This window comes from Clinocottus analis, unplaced genomic scaffold (genome assembly GCF_023055335.1).
Source record: "Clinocottus analis isolate CAN_PGR_092001 unplaced genomic scaffold, fCliAna1.0.p SCAF_21, whole genome shotgun sequence".
Classification (NCBI taxonomy): Eukaryota; Metazoa; Chordata; class Actinopteri; order Perciformes; family Cottidae; genus Clinocottus; species Clinocottus analis.
The window spans coordinates 8,603,348-8,619,263 of NW_027175943.1; the positions used below are offsets into that span (position 1 = coordinate 8,603,348).

Here is a 15,916-nt window from a genome sequence, read left to right on the forward strand (position 1 = left end):
GTAAGTCAAAACTCATAATCATACTTATGTCTGATACCGAAAACCAAGTGGGACACAACCATTATTTAGCTTTGTTAAGTCAATTAGGTTTTGGTTTTTCCCTTTAAATAACTGCTTACTAATGATAACTTAATAGCCCAAATAAATCTTTAAACTCTCCAGAACCAAAACAAGAACTCAGCAATACCCTCTAAATAAATGGATTCACCCCAAGTTGTCTCAAACCTGTGGGCAATCCGGAACATCAGGAAAAACTATCAGACAAAGTATGTGCCGCAAAGCTCCTCCTTTTCAGTTATACCCTGACATTTGAGTAAGCAATATGCCAGATGACAATGCAAAACCAATATACCTTGATTATTGATGCGCCGCAAACAGCCCGATGCAAAAGGACAACGTGAACATTAATTGTAGCGTGACTGGATTATCACCGCTGGCACCACAGTGTGATAATGTCACGACTCAAAGGGAGCGGTGGGGATTAGCTCATTCTGACCACTTCCAAGTGACATTTTGAAGAAACAGGGGCTTAACCACCTCTACAAAGTGATAATAATGGATAATGAGACCATAAACCCAGAGGAACTGCTGATTTCAATGACGATCACGCTCAAAGAATGCGATAAAAAGCTGTCGCCGCTGAAAAATGCCCCGTGTCGCTCTTACAATGTGATGAACAAGATTATTACAATGATCAAAAAGTCACCCGCCTTCGTTCCGGGGAGTCCTGGAAGCCCGGGCTCTCCCTGGGGGCCGAGGAATCCAGGCTCACCCTGGGGGGGGGAAAAAGAAGCGGATATGACTGATTTTCCCACGAGGCCATTCAGCGTCACCTGCACAGCGCTGGCAATGAGAAGCGAACATATACACAAGATGAATGGCCAAACACAGTCCAAACGACAGGCATGCACTTACTGCTCACACACACACACACACAGACACATGCATCAATGGCACACACATACACACACAAATCATAATTGGCTTGTTAATTCATCCCCTGGTTTCACATCCATTAATGACTCCCTCTTATGAGCCTTAATAGACGTGACAACTTGTTAGAAACTCATCAGAGAACAAGCAGCGTTCCGCTTAAAAGGTGTGTGCAAGAACCAGGCCTTCTGCCACCTATGAAGATGCTTTTATATTTTGCATTTGCACGTTCACTTATGAGCAGTGAGCTTCCATCATGAGGTGTGATGCTTGATTTGCATCACATGTGATTGGGAAATAACGTGTATGGCTATACCATCAGGTGAGAGCCATACCAGAGCTCTCACCTACTATAGCCGAGGCACTCCTTTGAAGCCCTTGAAGGGGTAATGGACACTTGCCTCCCAAAACTTTCTTAAACATTGATTGGATAAAGAGCCAAGAATGCGGAGCAGAACAAAGTGCAAGCGGAGCTCAGAACCCGAGTGTGCTACGTTAGCAAAAATATTGTTAGAATCCATCAAGCATTCAGGCCTCTTAAGTAAAAACAGGAGTATATAAAATATAAAATGAAAGGGCTTCTCTTTTTTTTTTTTTACAAGGCCAGCACATAACAAGCACACAAAAGGAGAAAAACAAAACCAAAACAGCAACAAGCATCTCGTCATGCCCGTGTGAGCATTCCTTGCATTCACGTTATGATTCAAGCTAATGGTCCTGAGAATCACTGAGGTGGTTGGTATTCTTGAGGCAGAAGAAGGCAGCGAATTATTGTGTGCTTCTTGTTTCCCCATCTGCTGTTTGGTTTTAATGGTACAATAAAGAAGCAGGCTCTTTAACTAAACCAAGAAAAGCCTAATTTGAAAAATTGTAAATCATCAAGTAGAAATACTTCTTCTGCTTAGCGAGCGGCAGTTTTGACACGTTTTCACTCCCGAGTCTCTTGATGCCACTTTCAGAAAGAAAGAATTGTTGCCAGGGGATGCGCCGCTCAAAGAATGAATTCACAGATGAGACAGTTTTCTTCTGGCGTGTTCAGATCAAAAGCATCGACTTTTTGGCCTCGTCGGTTTGCCTTTCACTGCACCGACTGTACAGCTGTTAGTGCGTCTGCCACTTAATCAGAAGGAACCTTGCAGTCGAGGCACAAATCCCACACAGCGGGAAAAGCAGGATGAAGTGACCTTAATGGCGTGACAATAGGTCGGCGGCGTTTTCGCTCTGACCGCCGCCACAGACGGGCTGAAGAGGATGGACAGGGACAACACCGGGGGAATGACTGGGGATAAAAACAGCGAAGCATTTACCTTTATCCCTGGGAGTCCAGGCAGCCCTGGAAGTCCTGGCTCTCCCTACACAGGAAGAGTGTGACATGTTACAGCCAAGCCAAGCTAAGCTGGGTCAAGCCTCATTTGTGGGCTCTTTGGGGTTCTATCAGCCCTAAACTGTGTTTTCTATTTGTGTTTTCTCTTCTGAAAAGCCGCCTGGTGTCCGCGAGCGCGTGGTGCCTTTCGTTCGCTGGCGGTTAGCACGAGCAGAAGGTCCCGCACATGCATGTTCAAACCAAGTCATGCAGCCGAGGCTTGACAGCGTGATTAGTGCTTGTTATAACACTCAGCCTTTCACAAAGTGCACTTGAGTTTTATTTGTATGATTGTATTGGCTTGGGCAGGTGTGAAAAGTTATGGTTCCTGGAAGGCAAAAATGGTACTTTGGATTAAATTAGCAGAAGCAGTTTGAGAGAGCTGCCGTCGCTTCCAGGTCGCCGGAAGTCAAACGCCGGCCTCTTTCTCTGTCACCCAGGTCGGGTCATTGTCAAGCGGAGAAGTCCAAACTCCCATGACATGCAAGTTTGGAAAATTGGGAAGAATTCACATTTGATTCAACCGTGGACAAATCAGAGGTCAAATCTCTTGTGAGGCGTCTGCCAGACTTTCACAACAAAATGTCTGCATGATTAGCGCAGCACGAGAATGATCGACTGTACCGTCCCTCAGGAGATCAGAAAGAGGCCTGTACATTTCCATTGTGACAAATGAAAGCGCTGTAAAACTAATGAATACAAGTATTTGTTCATGGCCTGCTACTTGAATGCCATCCAATGGTAATATTAAAAAATGGGGAAACAACTAAATCTCCTGATGGCCATTGTGATGAGAAATATACAATTTGTAAGTGTGTCAGCAAAGCAGAACGGCTGTAAAATGAGAGATAAGATAAAGCAGTTAAAAAATTAGTACCGGCCACTAATGTTGCAAGAAAAAAAACGCCTCTCAGTCTGTCTGGAACCAGTTTATCCAAACAGAGAAAAGAGAGGGGAATTAATGGGGCGCAGCACTCGGGATTAAAAAGTGTAATTAGATGGGGCACTGGCGCAATCTCGAAGCAGTCTGGTCAAGGGACAAATACCGGCTTTTATATGGGAGGAAAATAGCTCCTCTTCTGCTGCATGCTTGCTTTATTAGTTTCTCATCAGCAACTGTATTCTTGGAAAGTGTGAAACACCAGAAGAAAAACTGTCTGACAGACGTTGCTTTAAAAAACAAAAAGAACTCCTGTAGGACTGACGGAGAGCAAAGGGATGGGATTATCTGTTGGTTTTAGACAATCATTTTAACAATAAGAAATGGAGCAAAAACATCAGCCTTCGTATATCCTGAAGTCATGATACCTGGAACCTTACGCTGGATCAAAACAAGTATTAAGCCAAAGTAAATGTAAGATGAGTCGGAGCACTGGGATGAGCTAAAGGTCAAGCCGTACCCATGTACAACCATCCTTATTACATTTGAAACACTGAGGTTCAACTGAGTCTGGAATGCTCTTATCCAAACTAGATCTTGCACAGAGAGCTTCACCTTGTACATTAAAGCTTGTTTTGATGTGTGTATTCACAGTGATGAATAATTAAGAAATATGTGTACTCAGATTCTGCTAGTGCAGTGAAGTTCTTTTCTCCATTTATACATAGAGACCTATTCCCATTAAAGACTTTGTATTCAACAATATATGGTTAGTCTATATGACAGACAATGTACTGCCATCACTGCTATATCTACTTTAATTTATTAATATATAAAGGTGTAGCAAAGTGCAATTATTACCTTGTATCCACTTCGTCCAGACTCTCCGGGTTCACCCTGAAACACAGACAAAGAGTTTTATTTTTAGTTGCCTAATTTCTTGTTTGAGTTGCACCAGCTTTTTGGAAATCCATTCCTAAATTTGTGGCTAATGTTAACAGTTTCCAATACTATAACAGATCAGATATGTCAACTAAATTACCCTCCATATGTTAGCAAGCTAATGTCAGTGTAAGTAGAGGAAACAGTTATTTATACCCGGACGTCACTTTCGTCAATATCTCCAAATAACTTTTGACTATGATATAAATACTCGTTAGTTTGTGTTCTGCAACTTCCATTTTGATGACACCTCCAAATGATCCGTAGCATCATACAAACAGGACATGGAAAAGTGTTTAGCTTAGCTTAGCTCTCACCTTGATGCCTGCAGCAGAAGAGCCTGAATCTCCCTAAGAGAAAGATACAAAATAAAAAATAAGAACAACACATAAAACCATCAAAGAGGGACCGAGGTATTCAGACTGGATGAGTCATTTTTTTTACACCGGAACAAACATTATTGTGCAATTACAGTAAGAGGAATATGAAAGAAGCCTATTCCCTCTGAACAATGCAGAACATAATTTGACGACTGCGTTGTGGTCCTGAGTTGTCTGGGTGAAATTGTACGAAATCCAATTAGAGAGCGGATTGTCTGCTATTCTAAGCAGCGTTCAGAATGAATGTACCTTTCACAAAAGTTTGAGATAGCACTTAAATAACTACTCTGCTGCCAATCAATGTCTTTAAACTGTCAAGAGTGCAGATGCATACTGGTGATGACATGAAACCAGTATGAAACCCAACACTAGAAATAACAGTAGAGAAGGCAAGGGGGCTTACCAATGACAACAATTTGAACCCTTTTCATTGTGTCTCTTCACGCAGGGTACCACATTTCCTATGCACTGCATTACTACTACAGTGTACAGTAAAAACATACATAAAACAAGGGGCCAATAAGTGTAATTATGGGCGGTTGGTGGGAAAAGGGAGCGGGGAGGAGGAGACTGGGTCTTCAGCTCCGCTGTGGACTCTGTGGTTTCACTGCACATACGCCTTGCGCTCAGAAGTTGCTGAAGGAATGCCTCTCGGCCTCAGCTTTTTATGGGAGTCATTACGAAGCATAGCACACAAGGCATGTTTAATTGGAGCATTTTTTTTTTCGCCGACAATAAACTGTTACTGTTTACAGCTGGGCTTTGTTGCATACTGAAGTGCGCCTCTATCCGTATCTTAAAAGTGACCCTTCCAGTTTGTATAGGGGATTTTTCATATGGATATTTTATTGGGGGTACAAAGGATCTAACAGAATTAACTTCTTCAGATGGCTGTGCAAACAAGCTCCTAATATTACATTATTGAAGACGAATAAAAAGGCTTTCACGCGATAAAGTTAAAGGTTTTTTTGGTCAAATACTACATGGATGTCATGTCACGGTTGACCTAAAGATGATAATAAAACAGGAAACTTTATACAGAGAGAGGCCCAATATTCTGACTTTTTTGTGTCTTGGTTTCAACAAAACAAACATAAAAGTCAGAGCTAGTATCCACCTGTCGCTTTTTGGCAAGATAGATATCAAAGAATTCCTCCCATCTGGACTTAATTGTTACATCTTACGCAAAAAAAGAACCTACTTTAGCTCATAATCAGGCTCAGGACTACGTAAAAATGATTCGCTCTTTTTTCTCAGTGTTAATCTCAGCAGAATGAGACCATAAGGAGATAATCTTGGAAATAATATGAATTTACAACACATTTGACACACTTTTAATTAAAAAGCCACTATGAGGTATGCGAACACAAGCACTGGAGGATGCCACACACTCGATTAACACTTTCATTCCCCTGCTGCTCAACTGATAAAGCCAAGTTCTTGACAAGGCAGACACAAGTGACACATAGCCCGAGAGAACCAAGTGAGAGTTTTCACAAGTTTAATCTATTCCAAATGATGTACTATGAGATGGAAAAAGTGGTGGAATTGGGAGGTGAGCTGAGGTGTGGCACCGAGTGCTGAAATGTCCCAATTGGGCCAATTATCATGGTGAGGCTCCAGCCTGTGATTCAACCACAGAGCCGAGCAGGACGGAGAGCTGTCGCCACAGCTCCACTTCATTACCCGGAGTTGTCGCCGCACATTGCCTGATGTATAGATAATAGCATGGAGATCTCATAATGAATTCTTGGTCAATCAGGCCGTTTCCCAGCTGTTTGCCCGCGTGAGAGCCAATGAGATGGAGAGGACTAATGGGCGAGCAATGAAGCCAGAGCAGAGTTGCGATATATATATATAACCATTACATGTCACCACAGCCCTCTAAACAGGACTCCTGCTCAAATGATGGTCATTAGTAAAGATGACCAAATTCAGCGGCTTTAGCTGAATATGGACCGCAGTCACTGAGGGAGAATATAAGGGAGTCAATGCAGATCGCGAGGGGCTCCCAGGGCGGAGAGGCCCCCCCAACAGTTGAAACGTGGCCAGTTCATAAGAGCTGGGACCGGATCTTCGGATTCAAAGAGTATACCGACCGCTGTGCCACACCGGCCAGAGCCAAGAGCTCAGCCTGGGAAGCTCCCAAAACCTTCTTGGGTTTATTTTACTTTGAAACCTTTGAAGAATGTGCCCATCTCTGAAGTTTAACTTTCTCAACAAGAGGAGTCGCAATTAATTTCACACCTAGTTAAATACTTAGGCAGAACCCATCAGAGGTAAATGATTCAGAACTAAAGCTTTTAACTGCGGTGATGATTTGTTATAAATGAGGCCGGGAATAGACACGCAGAGGATGTTGAAAATGTTTCTCGTCATAGCCGATGATGGCGTCATAATTTCAGATTGTGTATACTTTAAAGAGGTGGAAAGTTGCATTGCATTTACTCAAATACTGCACTGAGGTACAATTGAAACCTGCAACGTGCTACTTTTACATTTACATAACTTATCAAATATGATGCATGTGTATCTCTTCAATACCTTGTTGTTGAGTCCTTACTGCACATGGTCTATATGTTTTCTGTGTGGCAGTTTGATTAAACACAACGCTATTAAGGAATATGCATCACTTGAGCGCACTAATATTAAGTGGTAAACTCGTTTTTGACACAAAGCACTTGAAGATTAAGTTATAATGCAGGATTTTTAGATGATATTGTATTTTAGTGATGCAACTGTTGAAAGCATCTCTAACGCTTACTAATTAGCACGTTGTATCTATACAAAAGCTGAAGTGTAAAAAGCGATAATTGTTGAGTTTTCTGGGGATTTGTTTCTTACCGATTATTTCTTGATAGGGGATAGTTGCCAGGCAGCGATTTCTGGGTTTAGGAAGTTGCTGCTCCTGACCAAGAAATACTTAGAAAAATAACCACCCATAAAATATCTTGTTACTACTTGAGCTTCAGAGGGCTGGTCGGGTTGGTTTGTTACTTTTGGACAGAGCTAACCAAAAGGTTTTCTCCTTTCCATTCTTAACACCAAGCTAAACTTCAGCTATTTATTTATGCATATCATACAATAAAACAAAAGGGAAAGAAATATACAATAATGTAAGAAGATGTACAGGTCGGACGAACAAATCTGGCAGTAATTAAAGACACCTGAAACTCATGTTTACAACGTTTGCTAAAGTAATAAATCAAGTGAGAGACTTCTATACAATCTGACTTCTTTTTGAGGACCAGTTCTAGGTTGTGAGGGAAAGAGATTTAAACCTGTCTCTTAGAATAAACGTGCATGTAACACAGCATATATGTCCTGTCAGTTATTCTCTTTCACAGTCTGCGGATCTCCCCGCCGTCAAAACAAGCTCCCTTTGTATCATGCAAAGCCCGGTCCTGCCATTTCTCTCCCCGCTCTGCGCTCCCTGAGGTCTCTCCGCTCACCATACCGAAACTTTCACCGCCTCACCTCTCGACCCGCGCAACCGCATTTTCCCCGCAGTGCGTGCTGTGTATTGTTAACCTTGGCATCATCAGCGTGGAAGTCGAGAGATGCTCTCACCTCCCCCTCCTCTGCCCCGTCGGCTCTCTGGGTTCCTCTTCCGCCAGTGAGACAGTATCAGCTGGAGCGATTGATCAGACGCACTGCTTTGATGACAGAAGGCCTAGTTCGTGGATAGACGTGTAGGTCTGTGCCTTATGTGTGTGTGTGTATAAGCAAGCAGGAGACATTTCCTCTTCAATCCTCTGTGTTTCCGACATGTGTTAGACTCATCCGTACGCTGAGTCACATCTTGATTGAAAAACAATTATTTCGACCATATGTTCTGCACTACGCTCACTTTTACATCCTGACATTGACGAGCTGAGAAGATGAGGTAATACTATCCCTGCTAATGATAAAAAAAAAAAACCTCACCGTTTCCAAGTCGTTACACGACATTCTGTCTCTTTTTATAGCGCTGTACAGTACAGCAGGCTCTTGAAGAACGAATTGCAGGTGACTGGCTACAGAAGTCTGAATTCCCTTGGTGCTCAATTCCTTTTTTCAACACTTTTTTTTTTCTTTTTCACCCCTGCAGCAAAAATCCATCTTTTTTTTCTCCTCTTTTACTGTGTTGAGGTAGACCAGATCAAAGCGTCCGAGAGCAGCAAAGTTTTATCGTCCTCCACTTTCCTTTTTGTTCACTCATTTTCCACAGATGATATCCTGCATCTGTTTCCCTCAAATGGTGTCTTTTTTGGCAGCCGAGTTCAGCAGTCTTTTAAAAAACAGAGTACCCATAAAGTGAGAAGTTATCAAAGTTGTTCTCCGCTGAACGGCAATAAATTGGCAGTGACGTTTTGAGTACACTGCTCCTCGTCCTATGCCGGTCTATCAGTTGTATTTTGTTTTTAAACTTAACTCAGCATCTCGGGCGAAAAGCAGCATCTCCAGTTAATGAAAGAACCACACTTTTTTCCTGTCAGCTGTCTTTTCTTAGAAACTATGGGAGGACTCTTCATTCTTTCCCAGCAGTGTGAGCAATATTTGTGTGAGCTGGATCCACATTTTCTAAGAATTGTCCATTCCAATCCATTTCATAATTTGGTTTTCTAAAATGCTTCAAAACAAATTTGATAAGTAAAGAGGCCCCAATCTTCTGAGGTTGCCCAACAACACAATTGAATCTGTGACCAATTTTCAGAAATGCTGCTTAAACAAAACAGTAACAGCAAAGGCAGCATGCAAAGCCTTGGATTGGACGCACAATCTGACTCAGGACATGATGTCAATGCACTGAAACAAATGCGCAGGAACATGAATCTATTACTTTAGCTCTGAGCAGTCAGTCCGGCGGAGCTCCACTCCGCCTTTTGTTGGAAACGGATCCCAACTTGACAAGTGTTCTTGATGATGAACGGTCCCAAATTAATGCAGGAGCCATCCGACCAGAAAATGCTGCATCGGCATTAGTGTAGCAATTAAGTCCATATTCATCATAAAAGACACATCAAGAGCCAGGATTATTGCTCGTTGTGCAGCCTAGACTACAGGTGATGGGACTCGACCTCAGCTACTCCTGCTCTCCACAGATCTCCTTTCAAAAGGGTAACATTAACGTCTTTTTTTTTAATGTTTTACAGCCACAGCCCAACGGCTGTTTCTCTGTGCAGGTTCCAAGACGTGAACACAGGGAAGGGAAGTTAAAGTGGAATGGACATACCTTCTCTCCTACGTCACCTTTCGGTCCATCTTCCCCCATATCGCCCTGTGATGAAATCACACAGAGGAAATCATGGTCAGTCCATTGATTGCAAGAATGTGTCAATGCTGAAATGAACGAGACATCGGAGAATGGAAAATCAAACGAAAAAGATATTAAACACGTTCACCAGATTGTTTAACCATGCACAACACACAGTAGGGCTTCTGTGATTGATTGCCGTGTAAACCGGCGTAATGGTTGCTTGGAGTAAAAAGCCACGTGCATTGTACATGTTTGATTCACTTCGGTCACTAACTGAGTCATCGCACATGGTTCAAATACGATCGCAGGTGACGTAATCCACTGTGTGGAGCATCGTGGACGTCCTACCCTCCTGGCATTGACGATGAAGAACTTCACTTCTCAACTCACAACTTTTCCATCTTAGCTGTATGAAATAGATTGACTGCTTTGAGCCACGCTGACAGCACGGCACTGGGGATGGCACTGAAACACCCCAACGATGGAGGGGTTTCCAGACGATTGATCTGAAGGAGCGAATGTTACTGTGTACACACGCTGAACTAAGATGGTGGACAGTGTTATTCCTGCTTCTCAGAATGCTGATGGTGGCTCAGAGCTCGGGCTGATACGTGGCTTATCATTGCACTGCTTTAAAGCCGGTAGATTTCTCATCAATGACATTTCGGCCTATTATGTTGCCATTTTGAAGGTGAGCAAATCCACGGATTTAAATAAAGGGTCGTGTCCTTGTGGAGGAAATTATACTCGTGTCAGGAGTTCAAGAAAATGAGCCTCCTGAAATAAGCTCTGTGCTTCTCAAACAATCAGTTTTTATCTGTTAGAGGCTGGCACTGCTTTCTTGAATTTGCCTTCTGGCTCTTTAGTTGGCACCAACGCCAAAAACAATAGTTTATGTTGACATATTTGGCTCCTCCAGGAATATAAGCTCATAGTACATTGGCGCGAATTTCAGTGCTGTTTTTGGCAGTCTTCTAACTGTCCTTCACTTTTCATGAATCCACATGGTTTTAAATTGAAGCCTAATCGATTGTGAATCATACAATGAACAGCAATTCCAACAATTGGAAATCAAAAGCTTGTGTCTTTATGGAGAACATTAACCAGGAACTTATCGAAAATGAGCTTACTGCAACAAGCATTAAGCTTGACATCAGGCTTTCATCAGTGTAGATGCATTGTTATTTTTTAATCCATTTATTGGTTCGAGGTTAAAATGCCGACTAGCAGGGAGTCCTGACCGGCTCTTTGCTTAAACTGCATTTTATGTTCACACATCTCAAAAACGTGTAGTATTTTAAGTCTACAATTCCTAGCCGGAGGGGAAAGGACTCAAAATGATTACAAAGATTGGAAAACATATATATATATATATTTAACTTATTCCAACACAGTAATAGTTTTTTTTAATGAAATATAACACATATTCCAATTTCATGCTTGTAGAACTCTTCAAAAGAAATAATCAAGGAAGGGAACATCAATTTTTTGGTCTGGTAGACGTGACAAGACCAAGGAATGACGACATGGCTTCCTTTTGACCTGAACTCACGCCGAAGCAATTTCCCTTCAGACGCAGTTCCTCCAACTGTACATTGAGCCATTATTTGCGCTGATCCTCCACAGAACACCGGTGATGCTGTGAGCAGCGGTTGCCTCATCATTGCAGTGAATCCAATGTGTTAACAACCGGGAATAAGTCTCCGGTTTGAAGAAAGACTCCGAACAACAACTGAGAACAAGAGCCTGAAGGCCAGATTTGTGGTCGGTGAAGAACAGTGAGTCATTACCTCCCTCCCTTCGTTCTGTTTTACTCTTGATGCGGTCAGTATTCAAATCCCCCCGCTCCCCCCAGCTGCTGTCCAACAACAGCGAATAATAGCACTATTACAATTAGGGAATGGAGAGAATAAGGCTATTGTGTGGGTTTTTTAGTCTTCACCGAGGCCTAGAGTTTGAGAAATTGGGTTCAATTTTGTGACTCACTGAATCATTGACTTACTGGTGGCCAAATCTCCGATGGGTGTCACATTTTAACAAGGTGGAGTTTTTTAAGAATAAAAGCAGAGCCGCCGTCATGACGGCTGTCCTCGCACACGCTGGGATATCTAGACGGATGCCAACAATAATGTTTGGTGATCTGAATTAGCACTTTACCTTTTCACCTGGTTCTCCCATTTCACCCTGTTGGGAAGGAAAGCAGAGTATTAAACACGGAGAAGCTCGGGGGGAGTTATGTTCAGTTGGAGAATTACGGCAGCCACTCAGGGTCTGATAGAATCTGGGGTTAAATTCATGATAGATTAAGGAAATTATCCTGTGTTATGGCTGCTTTTTCCCCAGACAGACCCCCGAGTAGTATTTTTGGAACTTGCACATTCCTGAAATTTGTTAATATCAACAGGCCAAAATTCTAGCGAGAATGATATTTCACCACAATTAAAATGAATCAAAACCTATTTGTAGGTGCCGTTATCACATTTTATTACATATTTATTTGTATATTGCCAAATGGAGATCATGTGATCATGAGCTAACAAAGATGAAATGTATGTATCATGTATGTTTTCTAAAAAGGATCAAAATAAAATAAAATAACAATGAAGAAAATGTCATAAAAAAAGATGTCCAAAAGAAAAAAGACAAAAAAAAAAGAGAATGCTTCTTTGATGGGAAGGGACGAAAGAGGACATATGTTTGACTTCAAAACGAGAAAAAAAAAAGATGGTTGTGAATTTACAATAATAAGAGCACACAGAATGTGTGCACACCAGACCTTAACTCCGGGGACACCGTCCAATCCTGGGATGCCAACATCCCCCTATGGACAGCATAACATACACACAGTGGCCGTATTCAGTGTGCCGTCTCAGCAGCGTGAACTCTGCTTTAAGGTCAGGAGATGCAAAAAGCGTCACATTTTGTTCGTTATGAAGAGATTCCCTCAAACCAGAGATTAAACTTGTGTCGTCACTAGACAGGTGTTATGCATTTGCAGGATGTTTGACAACAGGGCAATAGAAAGGATGGATAGTGTCTTTGACTTCCGCGTATTGCAAGGAATGGACTCTCCAGTATAATACTGGACAGCTACAGCTGAATACATTACAGAACATTCTCCAAAAGAGTACCAAGTTCTGAAACTGAAAAAGCCGCAAACTAAATCTGAAAGTAGAGAGGATAAACAGGCTGATTAAAGCTTAATTATTTCTGGTCTGGTTCTGAACATGAGCAAAAGAAGAAAGCCAAGTCCATCTGATTAATGGCAGTTTGCCGCGGATGTCACCGAGAACCTCGGTCCATCTGTTGCCAAAAACAATTAACCTCGTGACCTTTGCAAACCTACCACATCATTAGCCTTTGAGAAGAGTCGCCGCTATTTCTCAAACCAGAGAGACAACTATAACTGGATGACCCTGATGATTGTAGCCAGAATGTAATTAACTATTTAAATAGTCATTTAAATCAAAATACTTGTCAATCGGCTGCTCAATACTGGCCACATTGTCTGGGTTATTGATTGCACTTTTATTTAATTTTGGTCACAAAGTGTGCTTATTTTCCTTTCTTGGTGCCGTCAAATCTTCCATCCTTTAAATCTTTTCCCACAATGCTTTGTTTCCATGAATCATTGTGTATGATCTGTGTATAGGGAAACGCCTCAGCTACACACTAGTGGTGAAACTCTTCATAAATACTGGAATCACGTATCATCTATCAGCCCACATATGGGAGTCATCGACATAATGATGATGATATATTGCCATAATGATGATGGAGTCTGATTAAAAAAAAACCTAAACTGGAGCTGATAAGGTTTGCATTAGTAATCATCGCCTTTCGGTGGATATCTATGTCAGATCAATATGATGTCTGCCAGTCAACCTGCCACTGCTGGCCGAGCAGCCGTTTCTTCTTTAGACTTCAACTTTCTGCATGAGTGACGCTTACATACCATAACAGATTCTCTTTTATAACTGCATTGCACAGCATTGGCGTTCTATTTCATGCTGGCAAGCCAGACTCCTTCCACAAGTATGGAATTATGCCTTCAGCTTTTGCTGTCTCCGTATTCAGTATGGCTTCCACTCTGGTTCCTATTACAGCATGCGTGCCGCTCCTCACATATCTTTAGAAATGCACGCTTGAGATTAAGAAGATGGCGACTCTCAAATGATCTCCCCATTCACTCTTGTTTGCTCTGGAATAAACCCCCCCATTGTAAAAAAAAAACACCTGCAATGTGTCTTCTTTATTCGGTTTGAGAATGAAATCCAGAAAAGGAGCCGAGAGTGTGAGCAGATTCACAGGCGACCGCACGTTGTGGTTCAGGCTCGAGGATGCAGCCCGCGGGGATTTCTCCCAAATAGGATAGCGGTTTGAAATTGTCAGAATGCATGGCAGCACTGCTTTCATATGAAAAGTGCAACACATGGCCAAAAGGACTAATGAAAAACTCTAACTATGTTAAAGTCAGTCTTTTGAACATAAAATACTTTCAGGTGTGGAGGAAAGTTCGCCTTTTGAACTTTTTATGTGTATGATTTTGGGAGGGAAGCGTTGTACCATGTTCAGGCTATGTTTTGTGGGGCTGTTGTATTTCACGTAAAAATACCTAAGCTCACCTCTTCTAGAAACCTTTATTGATACAAAGAGAACGGACGTCACGCTTTGATTGTAAATCCTCTCGCTTGATTCTACATTCGGATTTTTTTTAACTGAAGGGGATTAACAGAACTAATCTTAAACTTTGAGTGTAGGAATGTGGACATTCATCATCAACATTATTATTTGTATACATCTTTATATGAATGGCCTCACCTTCAGTCCATCAACACCTGGGTTTCCAGGAGGCCCGAGGGAACCCTGAGAAATAACACACAAAAGGATTTTACGTGTTTCGTTGCATTAAAAAAAAAATCACACTGCATGTTGCTTTGCAAAGAGACCAAGCGTTGCAAAGATATGGTTATCATACATTAAAATATGCAAATGACAATGCGCTTTTGCTTTTCAAAGAATAGTCACAAACAAAAATATACCACTATTTATAAAATGTTGACACACGCACACACACACACATGTTGGATAAAAAGCAGATCTGTCTATTGTTTCCATCCCCACTTCAGTGTGTGCTGACCCTACAAAAACCTGGCCAGAATAAATATTACATATCATATTTTAAAATCTGCTATGTTATGGATGTCACAGGCATGACTCTGATGTGAAAGGAGAGAAAGTGAGTCCACGTTTTATGCTCTGATGTGTGCATGTGCTCCTTTAACTTACTTGAAGCAGATGATTTAGACTTTGAGGTTATACCGAGCATGTTTTAATGAACTCCCACTCTCTTGCATAGCGGTTTGCTTATGTTGGCTATTTGTGCTTCTTCGTAATAAAAATGAATTACTGTTACCGTGGTCACATTCAGACATATATCAAAGAGGAGTGAAACAATGGAGCATAGACTTGAAGCAATGAAAAAGTGTTGTTTTAAAATAATTTGTTATACTGTATATCAAACATTTAACATGGGCTGAAGGAGAATGGATCACATTACCGAGTGAAAGCAGATACAATATGCTACTATTACTAAATGGATAAGTTTGAATACATGATTCAAACTTGACTTTTTATCATGTTGTGACACCAAATCAATCAGCAAGGTGATTCCACTTGAATAACTGTTGACACGGCCCCTCCGCTAAACACGGCGCTACACCAGCAGCAGATCTGGCCGAGTAGCCTCCGGGCCTGGCTTATGAGTCATTAACACGGCGGTGTGTCATCATTGACCCCTCCACACACCCCCTCCCATGCCGACGGGAGGCCTTGCCGACAGATGACAGCGCAGACAGGAAGTGTCTGATTGGGTTACACTGAACAAACACTGGCAAGCTACCTGATGGCTGGATATGGCTTACATCTGTTCCTCACATCAGCGCCGCCGGGGACCCGGGACCGGCATCGCAGCGCTTAGCTCCAGGTTCTCTGTTCTCTGTCTCCCTCCCAGTGTTGTTCAAGCCTTAACTCTCCCCTTGTCCATTTACTTGCCCCAAATATGGCCCTGCGTCACTAATCTCCAAGTAAATGGACTCAACACCCAGCACGTGTTTTCACTGCCATTTGTGCAACTTGTGCACAGTTACTATCAAATCCAAAACATTATTCTACTGTGG

General features: G+C 42.0%; 1 protein-coding gene across 2 annotated transcripts in view; it reads right to left on the minus strand.

Annotated features, from left to right (window-relative positions):
• The window catches only part of LOC137792143 (collagen alpha-1(XXV) chain), a 142,455-nt gene that overhangs the window by 15,985 nt on the left and 110,554 nt on the right, over positions 1–15,916 (minus strand). For both annotated transcript variants that reach the window (XM_068587643.1, XM_068587642.1), the window contains 8 exons: positions 14,559–14,603; positions 12,514–12,558; positions 11,895–11,921; positions 9,714–9,758; positions 4,436–4,468; positions 4,038–4,073; positions 2,241–2,285; positions 711–773 (listed from right to left, as the gene is read on the minus strand). In XM_068587643.1, coding sequence (XP_068443744.1) covers positions 711–773; positions 2,241–2,285; positions 4,038–4,073; positions 4,436–4,468; positions 9,714–9,758; positions 11,895–11,921; positions 12,514–12,558; positions 14,559–14,603 — 339 coding nt within the window. The remainder of the gene's footprint in view (positions 1–710; positions 774–2,240; positions 2,286–4,037; positions 4,074–4,435; positions 4,469–9,713; positions 9,759–11,894; positions 11,922–12,513; positions 12,559–14,558; positions 14,604–15,916) is intronic.